The sequence below is a fragment of the Sardina pilchardus genome, chromosome 21, assembly GCF_963854185.1.
Source record: "Sardina pilchardus chromosome 21, fSarPil1.1, whole genome shotgun sequence".
NCBI lineage: Eukaryota > Metazoa > Chordata > Actinopteri > Clupeiformes > Clupeidae > Sardina > Sardina pilchardus.
The window spans coordinates 23,786,881-23,813,579 of NC_085014.1; the positions used below are offsets into that span (position 1 = coordinate 23,786,881).

At 45.7% G+C, this 26,699-nt stretch overlaps 1 protein-coding gene across 1 annotated transcript; it reads left to right on the plus strand.

Annotated features, from left to right (window-relative positions):
- Positions 1-25,169, plus strand: zdhhc9 (zinc finger DHHC-type palmitoyltransferase 9). The gene is made up of 9 exons (XM_062524688.1): positions 1-980; positions 9,582-9,742; positions 14,554-14,712; positions 17,986-18,123; positions 18,656-18,702; positions 19,418-19,522; positions 21,237-21,340; positions 21,666-21,780; positions 22,940-25,169. Exons 1-9 carry the CDS (start codon positions 814-816, stop codon positions 23,129-23,131), a joined length of 1,188 nt encoding a protein of 395 aa, XP_062380672.1. The 5' UTR covers positions 1-813; the 3' UTR covers positions 23,132-25,169.
- Positions 25,170-26,699: the final 1,530 nt, after the last annotated feature.

Consider the following 26,699-nt stretch of genomic DNA (forward strand, 5'->3'; position numbering starts at 1 on the left):
CCATCCAGTGGGTAGGTAAAGCGCTCCTATACGGAATCTTTTTGTCGCAATTTGGGTGAATATTCATCTTCATAAAATACAGCATTAACGACGACACAAAAGATTGTTGGAATAAATATGCGAAAATGTGAAATGCGCTAGAAGATTCTTAACCACGTCAGTGGACCTGTACAGGACGGCTCATCGAAATGGCATGAATGTCAACGGGTCAAGGTCCACTCTTTTGATGCGTGCCAAGATTTACCAACGTGCGTTTGCGAGAATAAAAACCTGCCTTACTCATCTAGGCAGCGCAACTGGGGTGAAGACAGAGATATCCTGGAAATGCCAGAATGGGAGATTTATGACCACCGCTTGATTTTGCGCATTGAGAGGAACTTTGATTGAGAAGAAAATATGGATTTCGTATATCATCCTAGACCAGACATGCTATATGATGTGACTCTAAAGTACAGTAGAGACAATTCCACATTTTCTGAACGAAGAAATACATTTGCTGTTTAAAAGCTACTGAATTGGATACCGTCTCGGTATACAGCCTGCTATCTAAGGCTAGCGTCGGATGGTGAAGAGAAGCGATATTCTACAAGAGCATATGATTCGCAAGGCTGCTTGCATGCTGACATTTCCATATATTTGCGATATATCTGGAAAAATTCGATTAGCAATGACTGACAAATTCACTCCTGGCAGTTTACTCATTCACTCATTGGACAAATGCTGTCAGCAAACAGTTAGCCCAGCAATATAAAACGATTTGATTTTGATATTTACTATTTCATCATTATAGACTATATCTAATCACTGTTCATCATGTCGGCTGTAATGATAGCCAGAAAGGGTGCCCGAAAATGGGAGAAGCTCCCGGGAAAGAACACTTTTTGCTGTGACGGCCGCGTTATGATGGCCCGACAGAAAGGCGTGTTTTACCTGACCCTGTTCCTCATCGTTGGGACCTGCTCCTTGTTCTTCGGTTTTGAGTAAGTATGCATTGATGCAACCAATATGAATAGCGTTCACGGTTCAGGGGAACATGATGCAGATATTAAAGCTTGCGTAAAGGCGGTTATCGCGCCGTCTATGCTTATTCAACGTGGTATTGAACCACATATGGGGAACCAAAACAAACGAAGGCCTGGGTTGGGTTTTTTGTGCAGCCGAGGAATCTAGAAGGTGTTGACATCCCCAAACCAGTGCGCTTAAGATGACAGGGAGACCTTATAAATAAAGTATGTTTTTGCCAATAAAAAGGGTTATTACCCGTTAGTTACATTCTTATATTTTTCTATTCAAAGACATGCACTGGCATAAAAGGGCCTACAGTCAAATGTTCACACGTGATCTTCAATACTTCACAATATCCACCTGGGGTTGGCTCATAGAGGCGTCTGCTTGTGGTTGGTTAATCATAAAACCCACTGTTTGCTCATGATTATATTTGTTCCCATCCTTATGTAATTGGACAATGCACGCTTGTGTCATGCATGATATAATCTCCTATTTATCAGGGTATTGAGAGTTTAACCTATGATCCTGACCCGGCCTATGTGCATCAGGCTTAAGTGATGTGAGGAAATTGAAGACTAGTGTCACTCACTGCTGACCCAGCCCTAGACTGTGGTCTTGCTTGATGGACACCCCATGTGAAAACCTGATCTTTAAAAACCTCTACACTACACATATAGCACTTAGTGCTTGGAGGTGTGGGGGTTCTAGATCAATGAAAGCTATAAGCAAATGTAAATATTTCAAATCCCAGAAGCCCTGGGATCTTGAAGTGATCTCTCCTCTGGACCAGCATACATTGAATTGTGTGATTCTCCAGTTGTTCCTAAGACGTCTATTTGACGTGAGAAAACAAATGATTTAAACAGTCTTTAGTGTTTTACTACTTCAGGGCTGGTGTCGATCTGAAAATGATTCAGCATCATTAATGTGAAAGCGCAGGCCAGTGTATCTGGTTTTCATTACTTCATTCTGATTTTCTGGGGCCTTGGGCGTCCTCATATTTTGTTTGTGATGTCTGAAACCTCTACTGATGGAACAACTATTTCCAGCTCACAGATGAAACCACATTGCCAGCAGGCTGTCAGCAGACGCTGATGGCAAGAGGGTCGTTAGTACACAACACTGATATCATAGACATCCATGGTCACGCCACCTTGGAATGGGAAATTGACTTGGACATCTGGGTAACCAAACACACCAACCGTTTTTCAGAGCCATTTTAGTCCTCTTAAATGTAACACCCACCCAGTAGCATAATGGTGGTAGGTAGCAGACAGCACGTTACCGTAATGTGAGTAAAGTAAAGATATTTTGACGTGTTGGCTAGATGCCTAGCCTGCACTAGCTCTTCCCAGTAATGGAGATAATACTTCTAAGACTGCTTTTTAAAATAAATTAAGCCGATGCCTTTTTGTGCAGTGGTATGTGAAGAGCAAAAGAGATAAGACATTAAGTCAATGTAGCAGTTTAAGCTTACACTTGATTTTCCACAATGACACTAAACTCTAGACAATGCTTAAATTTCTCTTTAGTCCACGCCGCTAATTGAGTTTATGTTCATGATCTGTGAAACTCCAGCTGGCAGGCTTTTTTTGCGGTGGGGGGAAATTGGTTGAATTCGAGATGTGTTCTTTGTGTGAGCTTTTCGGCATTGGATGGATGATGCAGTCTGTGATTTAGCTGAAAACGAGATCCGAGAACAGAGAGGCAGTGTCCTTGTGGACGCGCTGGCGCTCGTCCAAGAACAACTGGGTAGTCCTCTTATCGCTCGGCAATCAGTGGAAGATGGGCAGGGACAGGCCCAGTCTTGGGGGCTGTTTATTCACATGGACAAACTAAACTGCTCATGACAAACATATTACGCCTTAATTAGTAGCCGCATCTTAGAGATCTCCCTACTCTCCCAGGCTGAGTTAATGGATCTGAAATGCTTCATGGAGTGATTTAACCCATTGTGTACTGTATATGGTCTATATACTGTACAATTTCTTAATTCATGATTTGAAAATGAGTTGTTCATATGTGGCCTTAGTATGTTTCTCATATGTCTGTGGTTGTGGCTCTGGTTGCTCTTGGTGGGCTGTGGTCCCCCAGCGTTTGTGCAGCCTATGCAGTTCCCGACGACAGCTCAAGCTGTCCGTGGGGAGAGGCCGCGGTTCTATGCTCTCGAGATAAAGGAGGAGCCCTGGAGAGAGGGGCAGTGTGTCAGCGAGCCCACGAGTCTCTCCCTCGATGCACTCTCCGCTCGCCTGTGCTGTGGCTGGCTCAGGCAGCCTGTGCTGTTTGTGCATAGCACGCAGTGGAAATTGTAGATGGAAATTGTCTATGTGTGTATGCGTGTGTGTGTGTGTGTGTGTGTGTGTGTGTGTGTGTGTGTCTTGACATTGATTAGATTAAAAGCACAGCAGTGGAAGACAGCCAGCAACTGAGAGGCATCAGGCCACTGGCTGACCGCTCCATCAAGTAGAATTGAGCCTGTGCGTGTGTGTGTGTATGTGTGTGTGTGCACACACATGTCTGTGTTGCCATTGTGAAATGAGGCTAGAGAGGATTTGTGCCGTGCTGACCTTGCAGACTGGCCGCGGCCAAAGAAGAGTGTCCGTCCGTGGTGTGTCCCCAGCCGTCCTCTCTGTGCCGATGGCCCCTTTAGGCCCGGGGGCACTAGGGCACAGAGACCCTGTCTGCCGTCCCCGCCGGTCAGCAAGGACACTCTGGAGGTCTGCCCCCAATCGAAAAAAAAAATAGCCTCGCTAGTTTCATTTGACTATTCATGAGGCCACAGATTGAGAGGTAGCACTGCCGTTTCGGTGTCATTTATTTCCCGGTGTTTCTCGGGGACTGTCCGAGTAGCTCTCCTATTTCTCCTGTGGAGCCTGAGTCATGCTGCCTTCAGTTTCTTCTTGGTTGCACACACACAGCATTGATTTTTTGAGGGTGGAAATGCAATTTCCCCTGTTTGCTGTCTTCCTTTGGCTGTAATCGCATCACCGCGGGTATTTTGATTCAAATTTCCGTTCGGTTTCCTAATGTAATCCTAAATAAATGACCCAACGTGGTGAATAGTGCCACGTGTGTCTGTTCATGGAGAGGTCTTGATTCAGCCATACTGCACTTCCAGTAGCTCCACAGTGTCTTCCATGTTTTCGACATTCAGAACACAGGCACAGGGTACAATGTATTGGATTCATTTTCATCATCGCCCAGCCTTTCCCTGAGTATAGAACCATGTCAGTTCTATTATGCTGCCATAAGCTGCCTCTTCAGGCCTTGCTCGAAACCCGTGGGCGTCTGCTAAGTTGCTGTGTTGTGTGAGTTGTGTATCGGACTCATTACAGAGGTCGGTTGCTCTCTCCCACGGGGAAAATGAGAGAATCTTGTTCAGCAGCAGCACCAAGTCAGCCAGACGGCTTCATTGTTTTCCGTTGCCTCATTTACTGGGGAGGCGTTTGACACGCTGTTTTTTTTTCTTTCTTTCTTTTTTTTTGTAGTCGTCGTGGTGGATGGGGCGTTGTCATGGCTGGAGGTCCCAGCATGCTCGGGGCTCTGCCAGAACAACACCTTTCGCCGTCGGAAAATGTCTCCACCACAAAAGTCACCGTGGTGAAATCGACAAAATGGCTCTCTCTAGTCCATAAGCATGCTTGGAAGTGCGCAGGAAATGGATGGGTCTTGTTCTATAAGGGTGCTTAGCGCTCATCATCGTTGCCACGGCTCCGTGCTGGAAATGACTCCCGGGTGGATGCTGAAGCGAGCCGGCAGAGGGGCTGTACAAAGTGGGTGGTGGCAGAGCAGAATGCCTAAGCAGTGGCACTACATAATTAATCTGTCTTGTGATTCACTCGGCTCCTAAATAGATAAATTCAGAATTAAGTATTCATTATCAGACTTCTCCCTGTTGGTGATGGCTAAGGTTGTAGCTTGTGGGCTGTGACCTCGTGATTTTTCATGGTAGGAAGGGTGCCATTTTACACTGAACTTTACAGGGTGAATCATTTCTAGAAGGGTGCTTTTAACCCTAACCCAAAAACACCCTTCGTAGCATATAGCATAACAATAGCACGTTGAGGAGTTCTTCATTGCTTTTTGGTTCAAGTTGTGGTATAATGATGGGAAAGTCTATGTTTACTTACATTTAGGCGTACATTTATTCATTTAGCAGACACTTTTATCCAAAGTTATTTAGTCATACAGGCAGAGATGATAAAACATTACTGACTCAGTGGAAGCATTCTTCAAAGTGTCATTGTTATGTATTTATAGGCTGGCCTAAATATCTGTCTTAGGTTTTTTTGTATGATTTCTCAAAAGTCGTTTGCAATGCTGTCAGGTTATTTTAGGCATAGACCCAGATACTTGCTTTGTAGGGGGAAAAGCCATGAGCCTTGCCCAGCCATTTCCACTGTTATCAGAGAGTCAATGTTGTTTATAGTATTTGTTTACTTCACCCACTGGCTTTTGGCACACACATGTAAGTGAGGGAATTTGGTATGGATTGTTAAAGGGTCAGAAGGCACCAGTGATGTTGTAAAGGACTAGAGAGAGATGCAAGTGGAATTCTTTTTCCTGGACCTGAAGAGCATACCTCGGAGAGTGTCGTTGTGTAATATCTGTTATCAGACGTTAACATTTGCCCATGCAAATGTCTTTCCAACACGTGCTATCAGGTGCACTCCAAGTTCAGGACAATGTGAGGATTATGGCAGGTGCCTTCACATTGTAAAAGCAACACCTTCATGCTTGGTGCTATCATGCTGCTGTTACACATTTACAGGGGCGGGGGTGTGTGGGGGGGGGCATTTATTTCCAAGTGGTTTACCAACTGGCCTTAATCCTCCTGTTTGGAAATGTCATGTTGGTGATTTGCTGCTGCAGTAGTAAATAAACACATTATATGCTTCACTTGCACAGTACAAGTGGGACGTTCATCCCAAATGCCCTGGTTTTTAGATACAGTATCATATGTATTTTCCATTGTGTCTTGGGATATGTCTAACAGATGAAAAACTAAAGGCTGCTGTTACAGTTTGCCCAGTGAAAGACTGTTTTGAATCATTCTTACTTGTTTTACTTACTTGCATTCTTATTTCTTTATTCAGAGTTGGTGTCCTTGAGGGTGCATTCTTTCTTGAATTTAGTTCAAGAGAATCTAGTGTTGTGGCATAGATTCAGTTTATTTTGCACCAAAGGGCATTGAGTTACTCAAAACCTGCAGGATCACTATTAGGCATTTTAGTTGTGCCCATGCTTCATTAATGGTTAACCAGCTCAGTTGTTTTGTGGACCTCTTGCTTTCTTAGCTTTGTGGCAGTTTGCCCAAAGAAGCAGAAGGAATTGAAATATCCTGGCAGATAATGGAAGCACATCTGTTGCATCAGGAAGGAGCTGTGTTGCACCACGTTTAAACAACAGACGGTTATTTATTTAACCGACCCTCTTTCTATCTCCACCACTGGATTTATGCAAAGGGAATGATAGGCAAGCATATTTCCTGAAAATAAGCTATCACCATCTATCAGAGGAAGCAGCTCGCTCCGCTGTCATATTCATTTAGACTCGATGCTCGCGGCTACACGCTAGATTGTGCTAATTGGCTGGCTTGGCCGTTTATATCGGGAGATAAACGTGCTAATAAGGTGGAGGTGTGAATGATGTCCACTCTCATCACCTGCATCCTCATCCTCCTACTGGGCATTGTCCAGTCCGTGGAGGACTATGAATAGACAATTATGGGTGATTTTTTTTTCTTTCTAGAGCTTTCTGTCCGCCCTACCTCAGCCCTATCATGGGCCTGAGCGTGCTCTGCTGCAAGTGGCAGCAGCATCGGTTGCAGCCGTATTGATTGAGCTTGTTGTCAGGCTGCCTCTGTCCACTCCCCTGCAATCTCCTCTCTCCCCATTTCCTGCCCGGCCAAGGCAAACAAGATGGACGACTTGGAGCACGTGCCGTGGTTGTGCAAGTCGTTTTCCCATTAACTTGAGTGCTGTTTGAGGGTGTGTGTGTGTGTGTGTGTGTGAGAGAGAGAGAGAGAGAGAGTGAGAGAGAGAGAGTGTGTCTGGATTTGTGTGTTTTTGACACTTTGGCAGTATTATAAATGGTATGTCTATTGTTTACTGTCTTAATTTCCAGACTTGTTTGACCGGTTTAACTGAACAACCTTTTATATTGTCCCCAACCCTTTACACTACAGTTACCATAGTTAGAGCACTGTTGTCACCAACCCAATGTTGGCTCATGTTGGCGCCATTGGTCAGTGGTGGCATATTAAGGTTAGTTTGGCTAATTATTAATTTGCCAATTATTTTCATAGCAGGTTATAAAGTAAACATATCCTGAAGTCCCCCCTCACCATTCTCCACCCACAGGGAGTAGAGAGAGCAATTCTGAAATGCTGAGTTCATACATTCTTCATCGCTGACACGGTAATTTGAAAAAGTTAACGCTTTCATTTTGGAACCGTCTCAACCATCGTCTCTCAATGGTATTGATTCATGACGTTGGAGGGTGAGGTTTTCTCCGCGCCCAGCTCTCAAAGCCATTGGTCAGCGTCCCAGAAGCTCGCTGGTCTCTGATGGGAACTGATGATGTCTGATGTGTATAGCGCGCGTGCGCGCACACACACACCACACACACACACACACACACACACACACACACACACACACATACACATATACACGTGACATACACTCAGGATATTCTCATGCCCCACACACACGCACACATACAGTATACACACACACACACTCCTCTTCTTTGGAATTGATTGTTGCTCTGCTGTTCTTGATGGAAAGAGCTCAGAGGTATTCCTGTCAGGCTGCTTTAACCAGTGGAAAGTTTTATCGACCAGATTCATGGTGTCAGTTTTTCCAATGCTGTGTATGTGAGTGTATGTGTGAGAGAGAGGGAGCGAGAGAGAGAGAGAGAGAATAGGATATAGAAATAGAGCAGGAAACATGAAGAGAGTGGGGCCCAAACCTGCCAAACCGGCCCATCACGTCTCTGGTATGCTGATTCACTGGCCTGTACCCGCACAGCATTCTTCCCGAGTAGGTGGATCATTTTCCTTACAGATCATCTCCCTGAAAATCTCTGAGATAACCATGGCAGCGTAACATTCCTGATACTGTTCACTCTCTACCACCCCTCTCTCTCTCTCTCCCTCTCTCCCTCTCTCTCTTTCTGTCTCCCCCTCTATCTCTATCTCTATCTCTCACACACTCGCGCTCGCACACAAACACACACTCAGAGTGCGTTGGCACTGTTCCAGTGGACATGACTAGGCTTCAGATCACTTAGACCGGGATATAATACGTGGCTCCCTTTCTTCTGTAGTGCAGTGGGTGGTGCAGACTGCTCACGGGAGCACACGAGTCAGTCAAATGGGGGGTTTTGTTCTCATCATGAGTTAGGGCCAATGTGATGTGTGTGTGTGTGTGGGGGGGGGGGGGGGGGTTGAGTGTGCTCATATATCCAGCAGATATGAGAGAAGGCGCTGGCCCCCATCCTCTCACTCTCTGCTTGTTGTCCTCCGGGCTCCAAATGAAATTTCCCCCTCAGACTTCATGAGCTGGCTCTGTTCAGCGTTAGCGCAGGACACGGGCAGCGGAGCGTCCAGCGGTAATCTCATTCCGAGGGGCGGCCGCGTCCTTTGGGGATATGGCACATGCAAGGAGACACCGGCCACGCCGATCCCTAATCCATACATCACATCGCATCACGAGCGCACATCAACCCCCCATCCGCACCCTCCTCCACCTCCACCTCCTCCCCTCCACCTCCTCCCCTCAGCAAGGATGGAGGAAAGAGCAAGAACGAGAGAGAGAGGGAGAAAGAGAAAAAGAGGGAGAGAGAGAGAGAGAGAGAGTCTCCTATTAATAGCGCTTGCTGTAGTGCAGGCTGCCAGTCTCCTGCGGTTCTGCCGGCCTCTCTGCCCGCCCTCCTCCACCACCGACGAGGAAGTGCTTTTTAAGTGCACGCAGCATTATGTGCAATACACTCTCTATGTCAACCAACCAGATTCCAGTGAAAGAGTGTGAGTGGGTGGGTGGTGGTGATGGGGATAAGGGTGGATGTGTGGTTGGCTGAATACAGTAACTACCGAGTGTTGTGTTATTATTCCCCCTGCTGTGGCATTGAGAGAGAATCTCGGGCAAATGCATGATGCTTTCTCTCCCGGTCGGGCTGCAGCTGGAGCACTTGGCTGACCTTTATTAGTGGCCGTCCTCCTCAAAAGCTCCTCTTGAGATGAACAAGGCAGCTGCTCCTCATTGTTGACTGAAGGCTTTTACTGCTGTGTGCTGATGTTGAAGGAGCTCTGATCAGTATGTTCCCTATGTGTCCACAAAGAGCTTGTAGGTTCTATGTAGGTTCTGACCCCCCACCCCCTGCTTTCAGAGTCCTCTTGTGAACCTTCTCAGGTGGACGTGGTGGAGCAGTGGTAAGGTCACCATTGGTCAACTTGGGTTTGATTCCCACCGTTGCGAGTCTGGCGCTTTGGATAAACACGTCTGCTAAATCAGTTAGCTTTAACTATAACTTTAATAACCTCCTGTCTTTCGTTTTCCTTCCTGCAGGTGTCCTTACCTGGCGGTCCACCTCTCCCCCGCCATCCCCGTCTTCGCCATCGTCCTCTTCCTCTTCGTCATGGCCATGCTGCTGAGGACCAGTTTCAGCGACCCGGGGGTCTTACCGCGAGCCCTTCCTGAGGAGGCCGCCTTCATCGAGATGGAGATCGGTGAGTTGCCTCCTCCTGTACCAAATCCTCCTCCTCCTTGCAGCTTCTTTTCTCACTGCACCCTTTATGTTGTGGGTCTCTGAGGTGGATACATCTAAGAGAAATATATACCGAACCATATAGGGCGATATAGACGCCCTCTTGGCACCTTAACGGCAGGATGCCTGGACCAGGTCCTTGAAATCTTCCCTCTAGGGGGCACTGTGGTGCAGCAGCGCTCGTACAATATACGGGTCCGAATACCCACGGGGACCCAGGTTCGAATCTGGCCTGCGGTCATGTCCCGATCCCACCCCATCTTTCTCTCCCACTCGTTTCCTGTCTACCTCTTCACTGTCCTATAATAATAAAGGCAAAAAGGCCAAAAAAATATACTTGTACAGTTCCGACACACAGCCCCAATCTAGCCCTTTAATGTGCTCATGTGGCCCACATTTGGCCACACTCTGCCATCTTAATGGGGAATTGAGATTCATCAGCGCAGCACCCTCCTCCCTCTCCGCACCCCGTGTCCTGCCCCGTGGTAGACCTGGAGGATGGAGGATGTGTGAGGGGATGCAGGGCCCTGGCGAGATGCCTCGCCAAACACACACTTTACACTCTCCAGACCTCGCCACTGAGAACAAGTGCTCGACTGAGAGACCGCAAACAAGGGTCCAGTCAGTCGGAGGAGGATTATACTTAAACCCCAGCGAGATGTAATGAGTAATCCCATGTTTTCTGGTTGAATCTGGATCTGAGATGTTATCCGTAGCGTAACACCTGTCAAAGTCGTAGCTAAGCATCACAGTGCTGTTGCTGTTAAGGCCAACTGGATGGCGTCATCATCATCAAGTGCTCTCTCATCTCTGCTGGATTATTTATGCCAGTGAGACCCTGTGGAGACTTAGACTGGGTCTGTGTGTGTACGTTTATAAGGATCAGAGATTGGCCAGCCACTGCTGCTGTTAACTCATGCTCAAAGGACCGACCAGATGATTGCACCATGTTTGATTCCATTACAGTTCAGACAAGCAATTTGTCAGATATAAGTAACAGATTAGATCAAAATATATGTTCTTTGTCAGTGTAGATACCTTATTTTAAAATGGGGCAATTGAGGAAAGTGTGACATAGCAACTCTGCAGTTGCATAAGTATATTGAACTTGCTTCCTCAGTAGGCCCACAGTGCTGGGTGATTTGCACTAAAGAGACAAGTTTCTGAACACCGGAGGGCAAATAGTATGTCAGCTCTCTGCTTAGCTGAGTAAGACTGAAAGAAGTTTGCCCAGTCAAAGAAGTCCTCTAAATACCACTGCTCCTCAAAAACATAAATAACCTTGGCTATGCAAACCTAACTCAGGCAAAGACTGACGCAACATGACAACATTATTTTATGGCATTTGTCATTTGTTATGTTGGCCAGGATGGACAGTTATAAAATGTCATTAATCTAATGGCATTAAAACTTGATTACAGTATTTAATCTTTAATGTTTATGACATGATTACGTTACTGTTATGACATAGGATTAAAGTCCTATGTGCTATGTGTTAAGGATGTCTAATCAGATTGAGATATAGGGGTTTAAGTTCACAGAACTGAAGCTGACATGGTATTTCACACCATAGAGAACAAAAGAGTAAAGCAGATTTTGCAGGAATGTGGAAATTGGTCTTATTGGAATAATTGGAATTATTTCTGAAAGGGCTCAAAAGATGTGTAATTGCTGTATGCGTACTATGGCTGAGACACAGACAGAGTATAAAGACTACAATGGAAATTACTTTTCTGTATGAAACCTTTGTCATTATCCATGTCATTATCTATGATGTGTCAATGGCTCTCTCTGTTCTTGCTGATGTTGATTTGTCTGAATTAGTGTCATTTACCAAGTGGAACATTGCAATTGTAAGTTAGGATCAACCATCAAGGTCTCCATATAAGGCCATTTATTAAAGGCTAATTGAGGATATTGATATCTCTGTAGGGAAACATTGCTAAGGGTGTCAACCCTGATGTGACATAAGCCTATGGCAATTTGTCTAAAACTGGTATTTAGAATGTAAAAAGTGGTCATATTTTTTATTAGTAAACTGCTGACAGAATAACTCATTGAGATCAGGGATCCTCTTTTAGTGTTTTATTATTTGTGGACACTACCGATAATTTTATGGATCAGCATTTTGATTCATTTTCTGAAAAGTGTCTTTCTGACTGCAGCAGTGTGCAGTGTGTGTGTCTTTGTGTGTCTGTGTCTGTGTGTTTGAGAGCATTTAAGTGTGTGTGTGTGTGTGTGTGGTGTGGATTTCTGTCTCTTTGTCCTTGACTCGCCCCTGCACTGACAGGAGAGACGGGGGAAAAGATCTTCATTTCAAATGAGACAGTGAAGAAAACACTGAAATCAGCCCAGAACCTTTACCCCATGACAGCCAACAGGTTGATATGAAGACTAAGATGCTCATAATTCTTGTAAAATGTGTTTTTGGAGTGACCGCTATCGGCAATTAAGCAGTTCAGGTTGGGTCCATGGCTGCACAATCTTTGTCATTAAACCTTTAAGCTGGCACTATTAATCATAACATAAACAGATAAGGATTGCAGTGCTGTTGCTAACACGCCTGGGGCTCAGTTTGCACAGTGTGTGTGTGTGTGTGTGTGTGCGTGTGTGTGTGTGTGTGTGTGTGTGTGTGTGTGTGTGTGTGTGTGTGTGTGTGTGTGTGTGGTTTGTATGGTTGCCCTGCAGCAGTCGTGGCGCTCCATTACCCTGTTTGCAGGCTGTGCTGCAGTGCTCAGGAAAATGGATCACTTTGAGTTATTTTGCTCTCACTCTTTTAGGACTCCATTTTCTTCTCTCTCTCTATCTGTCTGTGTGTGTGTGAGGGTGTGTGTGTGTGTGTGTGTGTGTGTGTGTGTGTGCGTGCGTATTTTGGTTTGTATGTGTCTGTGATTTGCCTTTTGAGGTTTAACACGCTATTCTTGGCTCGTCGATGTTGTGAAGAAGCGTGGGTTAGACTGAATGCAGACAAGAGGATTTCTCCACACACACACACACACACACACGCACACACGCACACACAAGCGCGCACACACACACACGCACACACAGACATACACAGAGACACACACGCCAGTGCTGCAGGCGACCACCAGCCCCGTGGCTGTTGTGTTCCGCCGTCGCTACAGCTAGTTAATGACCAGGTCCTTCAGGAATGCTAATCGGGGGAAGCATCTTCCTGGAATACGGAATGGCTTCCTGAGGATAATGCCCCCTTTTTTTCCCGGCGAGGGGGAGAACACAAAGCCGGGCCTGCATGCGAGGGCGTGACACGTCGATGGCGCGGAGGGAAGGGCAGTCACACACGGAAGTCCTGGAGGATGTGTGCTGTTCCCTCAGTGATCTCACACACTCTGTCTGGCTCTAGGTGTGGCCACAGATGGTGTTCAACCCCCTGTGGTTTATCGGTATTTTTGTATTGTCCGAGGTGAAGGCATTCCAAATTAAGAAATACACTACATTGTTGTTCTTTCATGTGGTAATGTTTTTTTTTTTTAAGTGTTCCTTCCTGACTTTTCTGTCGTAAGGGAGCTATTATTAAACCTCTGGTTTGTGAACAATAAAGACATAAAAGAGCTTTGTTTGTTTCCCCTGCCGATATAGAGGTTGTTAAACACATGTGTTTCAAACGCAGTGCCAGGTTACAGTATGACAGGTGCGCTGGCACCGCTGTTTGACCAAGGCCCAAAGTCCACTCTTGGTGAATACATCTTTCAGCTGTCAGCTGTCTTGCAGTGAAATTGATTATTAACTAGTCTTTCTGTATTTAATCTAATTTAAAGAGACTGTAAGCCCCGCTCTATTTATATAGAAATACCTTTTAGTACTTAGCATTAGTATACTGTACCTTTATTTAATTTGGCAAGTTAATAGAGAAGCCCTCATTTACAATGAAGCGGAAATTACATGGTCATGTGTTGTCATGGTTATAGACTACACAGTAGAGGACAAGAGACAAAGTTACATTAAAGTACAATAGATAAAATAATACAAAATAAGTACATAGATAATCAACAGCTGTGGTTCATTCCTCCTGTAGACACCTGTAGTCACCATCATTAAGAGTCAAATTATAGGCATCCAAGGCCTCCCTGAGTGACGTGAAGGTGTCGCCGTGGTTACACTGAATTGCACAACTTTGCGTGATTTGCTCGACATATCCTGACACAGGAAGTCATATTAAGCAAAGTCCTTGGTGTTAGAGCCATAAATGAGGACATCAATAAAAGTGTAAATCGTCATGCAGGCTGCGCTGTGATAACCGATCATCGTAAATAAGCAGGCAGCAGCCAGGACAGCTCATGTGCCGTCTGTGGCGACGTTCCCAAGGTCCCCACCAGCATTTATCACAGCGACACAGTCCCCATGTGCTGCTGCTGTCCGCATACGAGGAGACGAGGCCAGCAAAAACAAAAAACACATGTGCACACACAGACACAGACACTCACACACACACACTCACTCACATGCACATATTGTGGTGTTTTATTTTTCGTGCTGTTGTCATATCTTGCCAAGTGAACTTTTCACAGTTAAGTTGTTGTAAATCTTGGTTTGGTTTGGTTGGTGTATTTCAGTAGAAGCTGAACAGAAAAGCACAGACCACCGTCCCCACCCCCAGGAATGTCCAACATGGAATAACACTGGTTCATACACCGCTCAAGTGTTTTTCCGACATTGTGGTGTGTGAATTTACGAGTGTTGTGTTTAAGTAGCAAAGTAAAGTAACCAGATATCATGCTCCTCTCCTCTCCTCTCTGGTCTGCTCCACAGAGGCGGCCAATGGGAACGTGCCCGCGGGACAGCGGCCCCCGCCGCGCATCAGAAACGTCCAGATCAACAACCAGATCGTGAAGCTCAAGTACTGCTACACCTGCAAGATCTTCCGCCCGCCCAGGGCCTCCCACTGCAGCATCTGTGACAACTGTGTGGGTGAGTGAGCTAGTGGTGTGTGTGTGTGTGTTTTCTTATGTTTTCTTTTCCACATTTACACATCCTAGCAACACATACAGTGCCTATAGAAAGTCATCATACCCTTTTGAAATAGTTACTTTTTTTGTCTTACAGCTTGAAATCAAAACCCATTTTAAAAAAAATCTTTTCCAGTTTTATTAACAAATTTAGCTGTACAACATCAAAATAATGAAAAAAAAGTAAACAGTTCTGAAAATTAATAAAAAATTAAAAACTAGAATAACAGGGTTGGAAAAGTCATCATACCCCTGACTTAATACTTTGTAAAGCTCCCTTTTGCTTTCATTACAGCCATCAATCTGTTTGGATATGTCTCTATTATAGCTTTGCACACCTAGATAGGGGAATATTTGCCCAATTTTCCGTACAGAAATGTTAAACTTTAGTCAAATTCTGTAGGGAATGGCGATGGACTGCTATCTTCAAGTCAATCCACATATTTTCTATAGGATTTAAGTCAGGGCTCTGACTTTGCCACTCAAGGATATTCACCATCCTATCCTTAAGCCACTGCTTTGTTCTTTTGGCAGTATGTTTAGGATTATTGTCGTGTTGGAAGGCGAATGACCTCCCCATCCTCAGCTGTCTAGGAGAGGGACGCAGGTTTTCCTTAAGAATGTGGGTGTACTTGGCAGCATCCATTTTCCCTTCTATCCTGACCAATTGCCCAGTTCCCGCTGAAAAGAAACATCCCCACAACATAATGTTGCCCCCACCATGCTTCACACTAGGTATGGTGTGTTTTGGGTGGTGTACTGTGTTGGTTTTCGCCAAACATTGCGCTTGGAGTTCAGTGCAAAAACACATCTGGAATATTCTGCTACCATGTGGAAAAAGCTTATATGGTCAGATGAGACTAAGATCGAACTTTTTGGAGACTAAGATTGAAGTTTTTGGACTGAGCTCCAGGCGCTAACCAAACACAGTATACACACCCAAACACACCCAAAACACACCATACCTACTTTGAAGCATGGTGGGGGCAACATTATGTTTTGGGGATGTTTCTCTTCAGCGGGGACTGGGCAATTGGTCAGGATAGAAGGGGAAATGGATGCTGCCAAGTACACCAAAATTCTTGAGGAAAACCTGCGTCCCTCTCCTAAACAGCTGAGGATGGGGAGGTCACTCGCCTTCCAACACGACAAAAATCCTAAACATACTGCCAAAAGAACAAAGCAGTGGCTTAAGGATAGGATGGTGAATATCCTTGAGTGGCAAAGTCAGAGCCCTGACTTAAATCCTATAGAAAATATGTGGATTGACTTGAAGAGAGCAGTCCATCGCCATTCCCTGCAGAATTTGACTAAATTTTAACAATTCTGCACGGAAAATTGGGCAAATATTCCCCTATCTAGGTGTGCAAAGCTATAATAGAGACATATCCAAACAGATTGATGGCTGTAATGAAAGCAAAAGGAAGCTTGACAAAGTATTAAGTCAGGGGTATGATGACTTTTCCAACCCTGTTATTCTAGCTTTTAATTTTTTATTAATTTTCAGAACTGTTGACTTTTTTTTCATTATTTTGATGTTGTACAGCTACATTTGTAAATAAAACTGGAAAAGATTTTTTTTTAAATGGGTTTTGATTTCAGGCTGTAAGACAAAAAAAGTAACTATTTCAAAAGGGTATGATAACTTTCTATAGGCACTGTATACTACACCTCAAAGAGGTTACTTGAACTTAAACCTCTTGAGTTATGGCTGGCTATTATATGCACAGTTCTAATTTGAGCAAGTTCTCCTCCATCAGATATTGGGAACCGAATTGAGTTCCCTGTCAGGGAACTAATATCCTTAGTTACAGTAGATCTGTGCTTTTAAGTGAAGGCTGACTCAGTGTTGTGTGGAGTAGTTGTCTACAGTACCACAGGTTTTTACAGGCCAAGGTTGGCCCAGTGCTATTATATTGCTTTCTATGTACACACGGCCATGTAATTGGATTTGTCTCCATAATAACAGTAATTTAGCCAGGGATGACTCAAATATGACCGTAGTGGTGACACACACACACACACGCACTGTACTCTCTCTCTCCCTCTCTCACACACACACACCCACACACCACACACCACACATCCATTGCACTTACAAACACACACACACACACACACACCAACCACACAACACACACCACACACACCACACATGCACTACACTACACACACACACACAAACACACACACACATACACACACACACACACACACACACACACCATGAGTGGTTTGAGGAGATTAGAGAGCACAGAGGAGTCTCAGTATCAGCCTCTCTGCCCAGCCACAGCGAACACAAAGCCGTCTGTCAGAGTCCTGTGCACCTGCTGCAGTCTGTCTTTGACACACACACACACACACACACACACACACACACATACGACATACACGTGCAGGCACGCACACACACACTCCGATGCAAACGCAGGCAGACACACACACAGTGTGTGACGCAGCACGATACACTCGGCTGCTTTTGTCGTGAGCGAAACGCCTGTGATCCGCCGTGAGCGAAACGCCCGTTTCGCGGTCTGTCATCAGACGTAAGCGTGGCGGCGATGAAAGCGCGGCTCTCCAGCCCCAGCGTCCCCAAACACAGACGCAGGCTGTCTCTTCCGTCCGCCCGCTCGGCTCGCCGCTCCCTCCATTAGAGCGGCCGCGTGGGTGGACTGAACTCTCCTCCGTACACTTCCCTCCGTCTGCTGGCAGAGCTCAGAGCTGGCTGCCACAGACAGAGATGCCTAGGGAGGGGTTTCCCTGAGATACTACAATACCCACAAGCCCCCAGGCTCACTACAACTGTTGGAAACCCAAACCAAGTGTTGCACTATACTCGAAGATGTACTTGCTTTTTGGGTTTCATGATTTTCTTTTAAAACAGTGATTTGAAAGTGTATTGAGGCTTTCTCCTCATATTATAGCAACGTTTTGCAGTTCCCTTTTGAGACCTCTAGAAACCATCTTTTCACCATCTTTTTTTTATTTGTGCTGTCTTTGTTTTCTGAAGCTGAAATACTCTGGATAGTTGAAATATTTCAGCTGGTATGAATGACCAAACGTTCTGTTCTCTGGCTCCTGTTGGAATGTTACATAGTTTGGATCCTGCACTAACATGTCCGTTGCTCTCTCTCTCTCTCCCTCTCTCTCTCTCTCTCTCTCTCTCTCTCCTCTCTCTCTCTCTCTCTCTCTCTCTCTCTCTCTCTCTCTCTCTCTCTCTCTCTCCCTCCCTCAGACCGTTTTGACCACCACTGTCCCTGGGTGGGGAACTGCGTGGGGAAGCGGAACTACCGCTACTTCTACCTGTTCACGCTCTCCCTCTCCCTGCTCACCATCTACATCTTTGCCTTTGACATCGTCCACGTGGTGCTACGTAAGTGCAGTCGAAGGATAGCGGTGTTCCAGATGAATGTTTTGGAATGGAATGGCCAAATATGTCATGGTTGAATGTAATGGCCAATATTTGTCCATGGTGTTATGGTGCCCCTGAAGGCTGGCTCACTGTATAATGAGAACATGGGTCAGTACTGGCAGTACTCACAGTACAATGTGTGTGTGTGTGTGTGTGTGTGTGTGTGTGTGTGTGTGTGTGTGTGTGTGTGTGTGTGTGTGTGTATATGTGTGGGTATATGTATGTGTGTGTGTCTGTGTGTGTGTCTGTGTGTGTGCGTGCGTGCCTGTGTGCGTGTGTGACTTTGTGTGCTTGCGTGTGTGTGTTTGTGTGTGTGTGTGTGTGTGTGTGTGTGTGTGTGTCTCTGGTCCTGTGCGTGACACTGCCCAATTGGTGCATGGCAGAGGCTGTTCCTGTGTACTGCTCTGTTGTTCTGAACCATGTAAACACTAGCTTGTCATGCTGCATATCCAATGGCATCTTTCTCTCCCTCCACCCCCCCTCCCTCCTTCAGGCTCCGTGGATTCCGGGTTTGTGAACACTCTGAAGGAGACCCCCGGAACATATCCTTTCAAACCAAGTCTGACAGGACAGCGCTCCCTCTGGATGTCAAACCAGCCGAGAAATTAAAAATGTTTGACACTTGCTCTGGCAGACTTTTAAATCTGGTTCCACATCTCGTTTTGCCAGCAGGCAGGTTTGACTTATTCCAAATGTTAGCTGCTAACAGAGGTGGCCTGAGCAGGAAGTTGTACTTTCATTTGTTTAGAATTCCAAGAATGTCTCTTGCAGTAGGCTAAGCTGGCCAGCCTAGAGTAATCAGTGGCAGAGTTTAATCCTTGCCATAAACACTATGGGATCATTGTATAGTTAGCAGCAGTTCAAAACTTCATATACAGATAAATATACAGGATATACAAGATATACGTAGGTCATGTGTACTCATGAGTCATGATGACTTGCTAGTTCAAGCAACATGCACAAGGGGGATTATAATGTTTGATTATATGAGTAGGATATGTTCACAAGGGTCAAATGTAAAATGTGTAACAAGTAAACAAACTAACAAATCAGTGAAAGTGACAAACATATCCATAACGTCTTCACGGGTGATAAGTATGTCATGGGTCACAGAGGACTACCATAAGCTTAGTTTAGGGTTCTTCAGTGGCGGTCCATGGTGATAAGTTAAAGCTGAATGGGTGCTACCTTGTTGTTGTTGTTGTTGTTGTTGTTGTTGTTATTGTTGTTGCTGTTGTTGCCTTGACTCTGTGTCACTGTGCTGGAGGTGGTGGTGTGCTTCTTCACCCTGTGGTCCGTGGTGGGGCTGACCGGCTTCCACACATACCTGATCTCCCTCAACCAGACCACCAACGAAGACGTAAGGATTCATACTGCAAACCAGACTTCTCTCTCTCCTCCTCCTTTCTCTTTATCTATTTATATCTCTCTATCTATCTCTCTACAGTATCTCTCCCCTTGTAAATCCCCTTAGCTCTGTGTGGTCTGCGACAGTGTGTGTGCTCAAGGCCAACGTGTGTGTCTCAAAGCTACAGACTTGACTCACAAAAGGCGACATTGAACAGTAACTGAGGCATGTGTACAGTCCACAGCGAGGGGTTTAATGAGTAATGACGGGGTGGTGACAACTCAAACACAGCGGCACGATCGCCTCTCTCTCTCCCTCTCCCTTACATTTCACTCAGGGTTCAATCTGACCGCGGGATGACCGGCGAGATAAAAATTAGCCAGTAATCAGTAAAGGGATGCGGTTCGTTAATGGGGGCTTAATGACTTATTTATGAACGTCGCCGTGCCGGAGCGGTGTGGTCTGTGTGGACGGGCGGCGCTCCTGTCCGCAGGTCAGGGCATGGCTGGTCACCGGGTCACAGCTGGAGGCGAAGGGGCACGCGGGCAGAGTGGCATAGCCGTGTCTCGCCCCCCTCACACTGTTTTTAGACATATCAATACCCTTTAGGGCTGGCTCAGCTGCGCAGTGCACACACACACATACGCACACACACACACACACACATGCACACACGTACAGACAGACACACTTACAGACAGACAAAGACACACATCGACACACAGACACATACACACACACACGCACACAACGACACACATGCACACGCATAAACACAGAGACACACACACACACACACACACTCGCCCCTTTTCAGACATAGTGGTGTGATATGAAATGACAGAGGTTATGGAGAGGGTATTTCCATTAGGTTTTGCATACTGCCGTGGCTGGTTCAGGTGCTGCATTGAAAAGGCTTCTGTGTTGAAATCAAACTGCTCTTTTAGTATAGAGGCTGCAGGAGTGCAGTGGTGCATGAAGAAGCCCCAGAATTGGCCATCTTATTCGATCAGTGTCTGTGCGCTTCTATCCAGCCCCTCGCGCAGCTGAAGACACTCAAAGATGAGGATGAGGATTCGCTTAAAATGTCTCTTGATCTCCCATCTGCGTTTTCCATCGTGCCTTCTAGAATTTGTTCCGTCCACGAGCAGAATCCCTGATGCTGGCGCCTGATGGCACTTCATTCCAAAATATCTGGTCCGAGTTTGTTGTTTTGGTATGCAGTTTGGAGTCTGTCGTTATTCAAACAGTCTGAGGATTCAGACATTGACCTGAGGGATAGAGCTCTGGCGAGGACGACCTTGACCAGTCCACGCTGTGTGCGTGTGATCTTGAAGGGAGAAAAGGTGTCTTAAGTTCCTCAGCGTGTCTTTCTTAGTAGGTCAAGTGCTCCACTGCAGGAACACAGGCTGAGGGAGAAACGGTGCTTTTAAGTAAGGTACTGTATAGCGTGAGTGCAGCAGTTGGAGTCGTTTGGAGAAAGTGGAAGCAATCAAGCAGAGACGGAAAGAGGATGAAAGAGAGAGGGAAGGAGAGCAATAAATATGGGGAGAGAGAGAAAGAGAGAGAGACAGAGAGAGAGAGAGAGAACAAGGAAACAGCTAAAGGTTTCTAATGAAAGTTTGTTGTTGGGCTCAGGGTAAAGCTGCCAGAATCCAGGGTGGATTTCATCTCTGTCCTACTTTTTGGGGCTCAGTAACACAAGACTGCTTTTGACTTTCCGCAGATCAAAGGCTCGTGGTCGGGGAAGAACCGGGTGCAGAACCCTTACAGTCACAAGAACATCATTAAGAACTGCTGTGAGGTCCTGTGTGGCCCACCCTATCCCAGGTATGGAGTATACTGCAGTGTGGGATTCACATCCTACCTTAGCCTACATTTTTGACATTTCTAGTCTTGTTTTTCCATGTCCTACTCCTCCTCTACCTCCTCCTCTCTCCCTCCTTTACTCCCTCTCTCTCCCTCCCTCCCTCCCTCCCTCCCTCTCTCTCCCTCTCTCTCTCTCTCTCTCTCTCTCTCTCTGTATTCATATTGTGTTGTACAGTATTCATACTCCTCTGCGGTGGATACTGAGTGCGTGTGGGGCCTGTAGTTGACATGGCGTGCTGGTTTCTGTGGTGTGTGTGTGTGTGTGTGTGTGTGTGTGTGTGTGTAGTGTGCTGGACAGGAGAGGGGTGGTACTGGTCGACGCCGCAGCTCTGGCTAAATCTGATGCTCCTGCCGCCTCCACTGCTGTCAACAAGGGGAGCAACCCTGTGCCACAGACCACAGTAAGCCAACTGGCAACACACACACACACACACACACACACACACACACACACACACACACACACACACACACACACACACACACACATACACATGGATGCACACATATGCACTTAAACACACACACAGACGCACACACACAAACACACACACGCACACACAAATCATTAACTTATACAGACACACACGGACATACACATACACACACACACACACAACACAAACACACGCACACACACAGACAGACACAGACACACACGCACACAAAGACACCTACAAATAAACATACACGTATGATCTCTCTCTCTCTCTCTCTCTCTGTTCACAAAGTAAGACCGTCTGTGTTTCTGGCACGCAAGCCACTGCAGGCTGCCAGAGCAAGCGGATGTAGTACAGTGAGCGTGCTCACAAAATGAAAGGACCGAAATCAATTACAGGAGGAAGCGGGTGGGTAGATAACAAACAGAGAGAGAGGGGAGAGGAGGAGAAGAAGAGAGGGATGACCAGTGGTCAAGCAGAGAGAGAGGAGAGGAGAGGAGAAGAGAAGGATGACCAGTGGTCAAGCAGTAGACAACGGATTAATTCATTAGTTGCTCCTGCCTTGATTATGTGCAAATGCATTTGGCTGGACATTGTGGAGTCGTTTAGCATTTTAACGAGAGTCTGTTGACATTTTTAGAAAATGTTTCCCATCGGCAAATTAGCGTTATTTATTTTATAGTAATATAGTTTTCAGAACATAAGCAATGCCCTCTGGTGACCTTTTGATTTTTTTTCTTTTTTCTTTTATGTGAATGTTGGAATTTTCTCTGGGTTGCCTTATCTCACACAGACAAATAAGGGAAGACTTATTGGTGTAATTCCTATAGGCTTTACATGTAGATCTGATGGTATTGATCACTTCAACCATATTTTTGAGGTCCTCTTAAAGCTGACATCAGGCTTTGGGACCAAAATAGAAACCATGGCCAGCAAAGCACCTCAAAATAGTATTATCAGTTGTGGTTGCTTAAGGATTCACCACATTATGGTGTTCTATGGTTTTGACTCCTGTTCGTTCAGTGTTTTTTTTGTAATCATAGCATTTTCTAAAAAAAAAAAAAAAAAAAGGCGTCTGCAAAATGCTGTAACCATAACCATAAAATGTTTATTTCTCCAGAAAACCACAGCGCCACTGATTCCAAATGAACACACTCCAGACGATGCGAAGCCCAGCATCGCAGCTCTGCCGGAGAAGAGCCAGTCGCCCCCTGAAGAGGAGAAAGCCGCCTCCCCAGCGGACGTGCCCTCCAAGTCCCCCACTGATGTCCGATTCCCCGAAGGCTCCAAGGAAGTGAGCCAGAAGTTGTAGAAGGTTACCCGGAGACTCAGCGCTGAGTTTCTGCTCCACTTTCAAAATGCACTGGGCGTTTCAAGCCTAAACCCAAGCTGAGATCCAGCTGATCTAAACCTCAACCCTGGACCTGGACTCAAGAGAGTGTGAATGTTTTGTTATTGGTTGAGAGGCTTCCAGAGACATCCTCCATGCCGTGCTCTGGGCGTGGACGAAAGCCTTTGAGAGTATGGATCCAGCCGACTGTTCTAGGATCAGCAGATAATAGCCTTCGCCGCGGCAACAGAACTACTGTCTTTCCTTTGAACATTGCATGAAAACAAAAAAAAAACAGTTATACAAACAAGCGAATGATGGGGTATCGATGAACTCACTTTGAAATGGCTGACCGTTCTCCATTGAGCTGATTGCTAGCTGCTGGCTGCGTGTCTGTTTTTCTCTTGTTATTTTGTACGGCTTGAGATTGCCATCAGTTGATGTTCCCTTAACCTCCCTTTTTTCAAATCAAATCAACTGATTGATCTTCAAATGTGAATATCTGCCCTCTGCAATTGTATCCAGCGCAATTGTAATAGACAGTGCGCCCCCTGGTGGACTTGTGCATACACATCAAAACATGCTTCAGAATCAGCTCTCGGCTTCTGCTTACAGTACCCAAATGTCCCTATGCAATACCTACAGATAGGCACTAGAGCTTTTTGGTTGAGACAGTGGGCCAACACAGCTGTCAAATATATACATGTCTCTGAACTGCAAACTTTAAAGTTACTCATAGATTTGGAGTGGCAGTGGGGTAGATTGCACATAGAGATAATATTAATGTGTAACCATATGTAAAGAGGTCTTTGATGTTCAAATAATGCTGCCGAACTACTGGTCTTTCCACTCTATACTCAAAACTTAAAATGGAAGCAGTCAAGGGGGAATCGAAAGAGGATATGAGCTTTAGGACATAATAAAGCATGTACAATGGCATCTAGGAATCTATGAAGAAGGACTGGTGAATGGTGAGCAATGGGAGAGTAAAGGACTTTAGACCATGATCCAGATCCATTCAGTAGTGTTTGCACTGAAGGTCCCTTCTCCTGAGAGCTAGCCGTTGGCTTCTCTGGGAGCTTCGGGTCGTCAGAAGTCCTCCGGTTCCTTCTTTATACATAACATAGACGCTGTGTCCTTCCTAGCCCTTGCGTCCTGTCGAGGACACACCAGGACTGCTGTTGATCGACTACTAGTAACAGTGCCTTATCTACAAGCTGCACTATCATCTATCAAGGCCATCTGCAAACCAACTCTCCCAGGTCTCACCTGCGTGGTACTATGTCTACTTGTACAGTGTGCAGATTAGGGAAGGTATACTCTAACTGTTCTCTTTTTTTAACTAGTACCATGGAGACAAAGTCGAAGTGCACAGACAAGAGAAGTTAACATGCAAAGCCATTGTGTAAATGTATATATTGCATATGCTGTGTGGAAGTGCACATGTGTTTGAAACTCCTCTGGGTCATTTTGTTATGAAAAGGGTGTTTTTTTCAGGCCGGACTAAAGCATTTGTAAGTCTCTGCTGTGTGCGTATTCACTTTGTTTTTGGACGAGGAGCAGGGGGAGGAAGGGATGGCAGATAGGTAACTTTGTCCTTATCTGTGCATGCGTGACTCGTTTCTCAAGGCCTCCGAGGGGAGCCATTTTCATTCTTGACATACCAGGCCGCGTTCCGTGAAGCCTCACCCACCTCTTCTTTTTGCCATTCATATTTTTCTCCTGTCATTCTCCTCTCCCTCGCTTCTCTCTCTCTCTCTCTTCTCTCTCTCTCTTTCTCTCTCTCTCTCTCGCCACTGAGCAGCGGGGTTCTCTCCCACTCGGTGGATGAAAGCATGCTCACTCGAGTCCCACGCTGCACCAGCCTCTGAAGATGTGTGTGCGGCGCTCTCATTATCTAGCAGTGAGACATGAGGGACCCCCCCCCCACCATCTTTTTCCACCCATCTGTTCTCTGTTCATTTCACACTAAGTAGAGAAAGAGACAGGAATGAGAGAGTTCACTGCAGCAGTGGATTTGTTGGGGGTGGGAAAGGGGGGGAAAGGGTGGAGGAGAGGTGGGGGGGGTGAATTTGGTTGCTAAGGCAACCCAGAGGCATGATGGAGAAACTGCATTCCATTGTTGAAAGAGGTATTTTGATGTGCAAGATGTTGGAGCAGTGTTCGTTTGCAAAGTGTGAAGGCTGTAATGGCATAGTGTGACTAGAGCAGTTGTGTCTACTTGTCCCCCTTAGTTGCTGCCGTCTGGCTGTGTTACAATGTGTACTTTTGAGCAAGTCCCAGCCTTTTGAGGACGCAAGTTGGTCTTTTTTCAGCCCCCAGAAGAAAAAGTATTGTTTTCCATTCTTTAGATATGTGGTACAGTATGTGAAAGAATGAGATAGTGATGGCATAATTGTGTAGCCTTTAGTTTCTTTATTTCTTGCTTGTGTCAAGAAACGAATCGCATGCTACTCTCTCTCTCTCTCTCTCTCTTTGTTTCTCTTGCCTTCTCTCTCTCTCTCTTTGTTATTTTTTCCTCTCTCTCTTTCTCTTTCTCTGTGTGGTCTTTTATGGATGAAGTAAATGAGCTGTGAAAGCAGGCGCTGAATCAGTATTATTACGCTTGAGTGTGTCTGGGGGAGTTCAGACTGTAGGTGTTGCTACGTTCAACATCTGTCCACCCGCGCCGCCATTAGAGGGGAGGGGCCAATGGCCCCCACGCGTGGAGCACAAGTGTCACAACCTGGGCCTGATTGGTTGCCGGCGCGGCGGCACGTTAGTTGGCTTGACGACCAAGTGGTTGGGTTGACGGCTGAGTGGCTCGGTTGATGGCAGAGTGGTTTCTCACGTTCCCCAGTCGTCTGCAGAAGAAATGTTTATTTATCCCCCTGTACGTTATCGTGAGGTTTACGTTGATCCCAAGAGTAGATCTTTCATCAGGAGGTTGGCCATTCACTGAATGCTTCCAGAATTTGCCTTGCTGAGGTGTGTTTCAGCTCTGGTATACTTGGTATGATGTCAGACTGTGGTGTTCTGTGAAGGCGTGCGGAGAGTGAAGACTGTATACTGTGATAAGGGGCATAATGCACTTCATACTGTTACTCCCGGTTTCCCTAAGTTATGACATCCAGATGATCATGAATGTCCAAGGTGTTGAAATGTTTAAAGGCCTGATCTCGGAATTATTTCCTTGGGTGATAACATGCTCTTGATAACTCACTAGAGGAGAATAATAGGTTTATGGTTACATTTAGCAAGAAACAACATTGCTTCTCTTTTGCTGCAGTTTTTCCTCATTGTAGCTACAATCCTGGCCTTCACAGTAAACAAAAACACATTTATTAAAATAATCTGATTGTAAAATATCTGATAGTGAACAGTGGTAAACTGTAGATTTAGATTTTCATTTGATTATCAGACCTCAATTTAAACTTATTTATCAAGAAGTGACAGATGTGTGTTCTTCTTAACCTGTCAGCAAGCAGGAAATGGATTTGGAGAATTAGATGTCATGAATCATGGTTGATGACTCTTAATCTTGGCTAATCGTTTTTTTTTGTCTAAATCA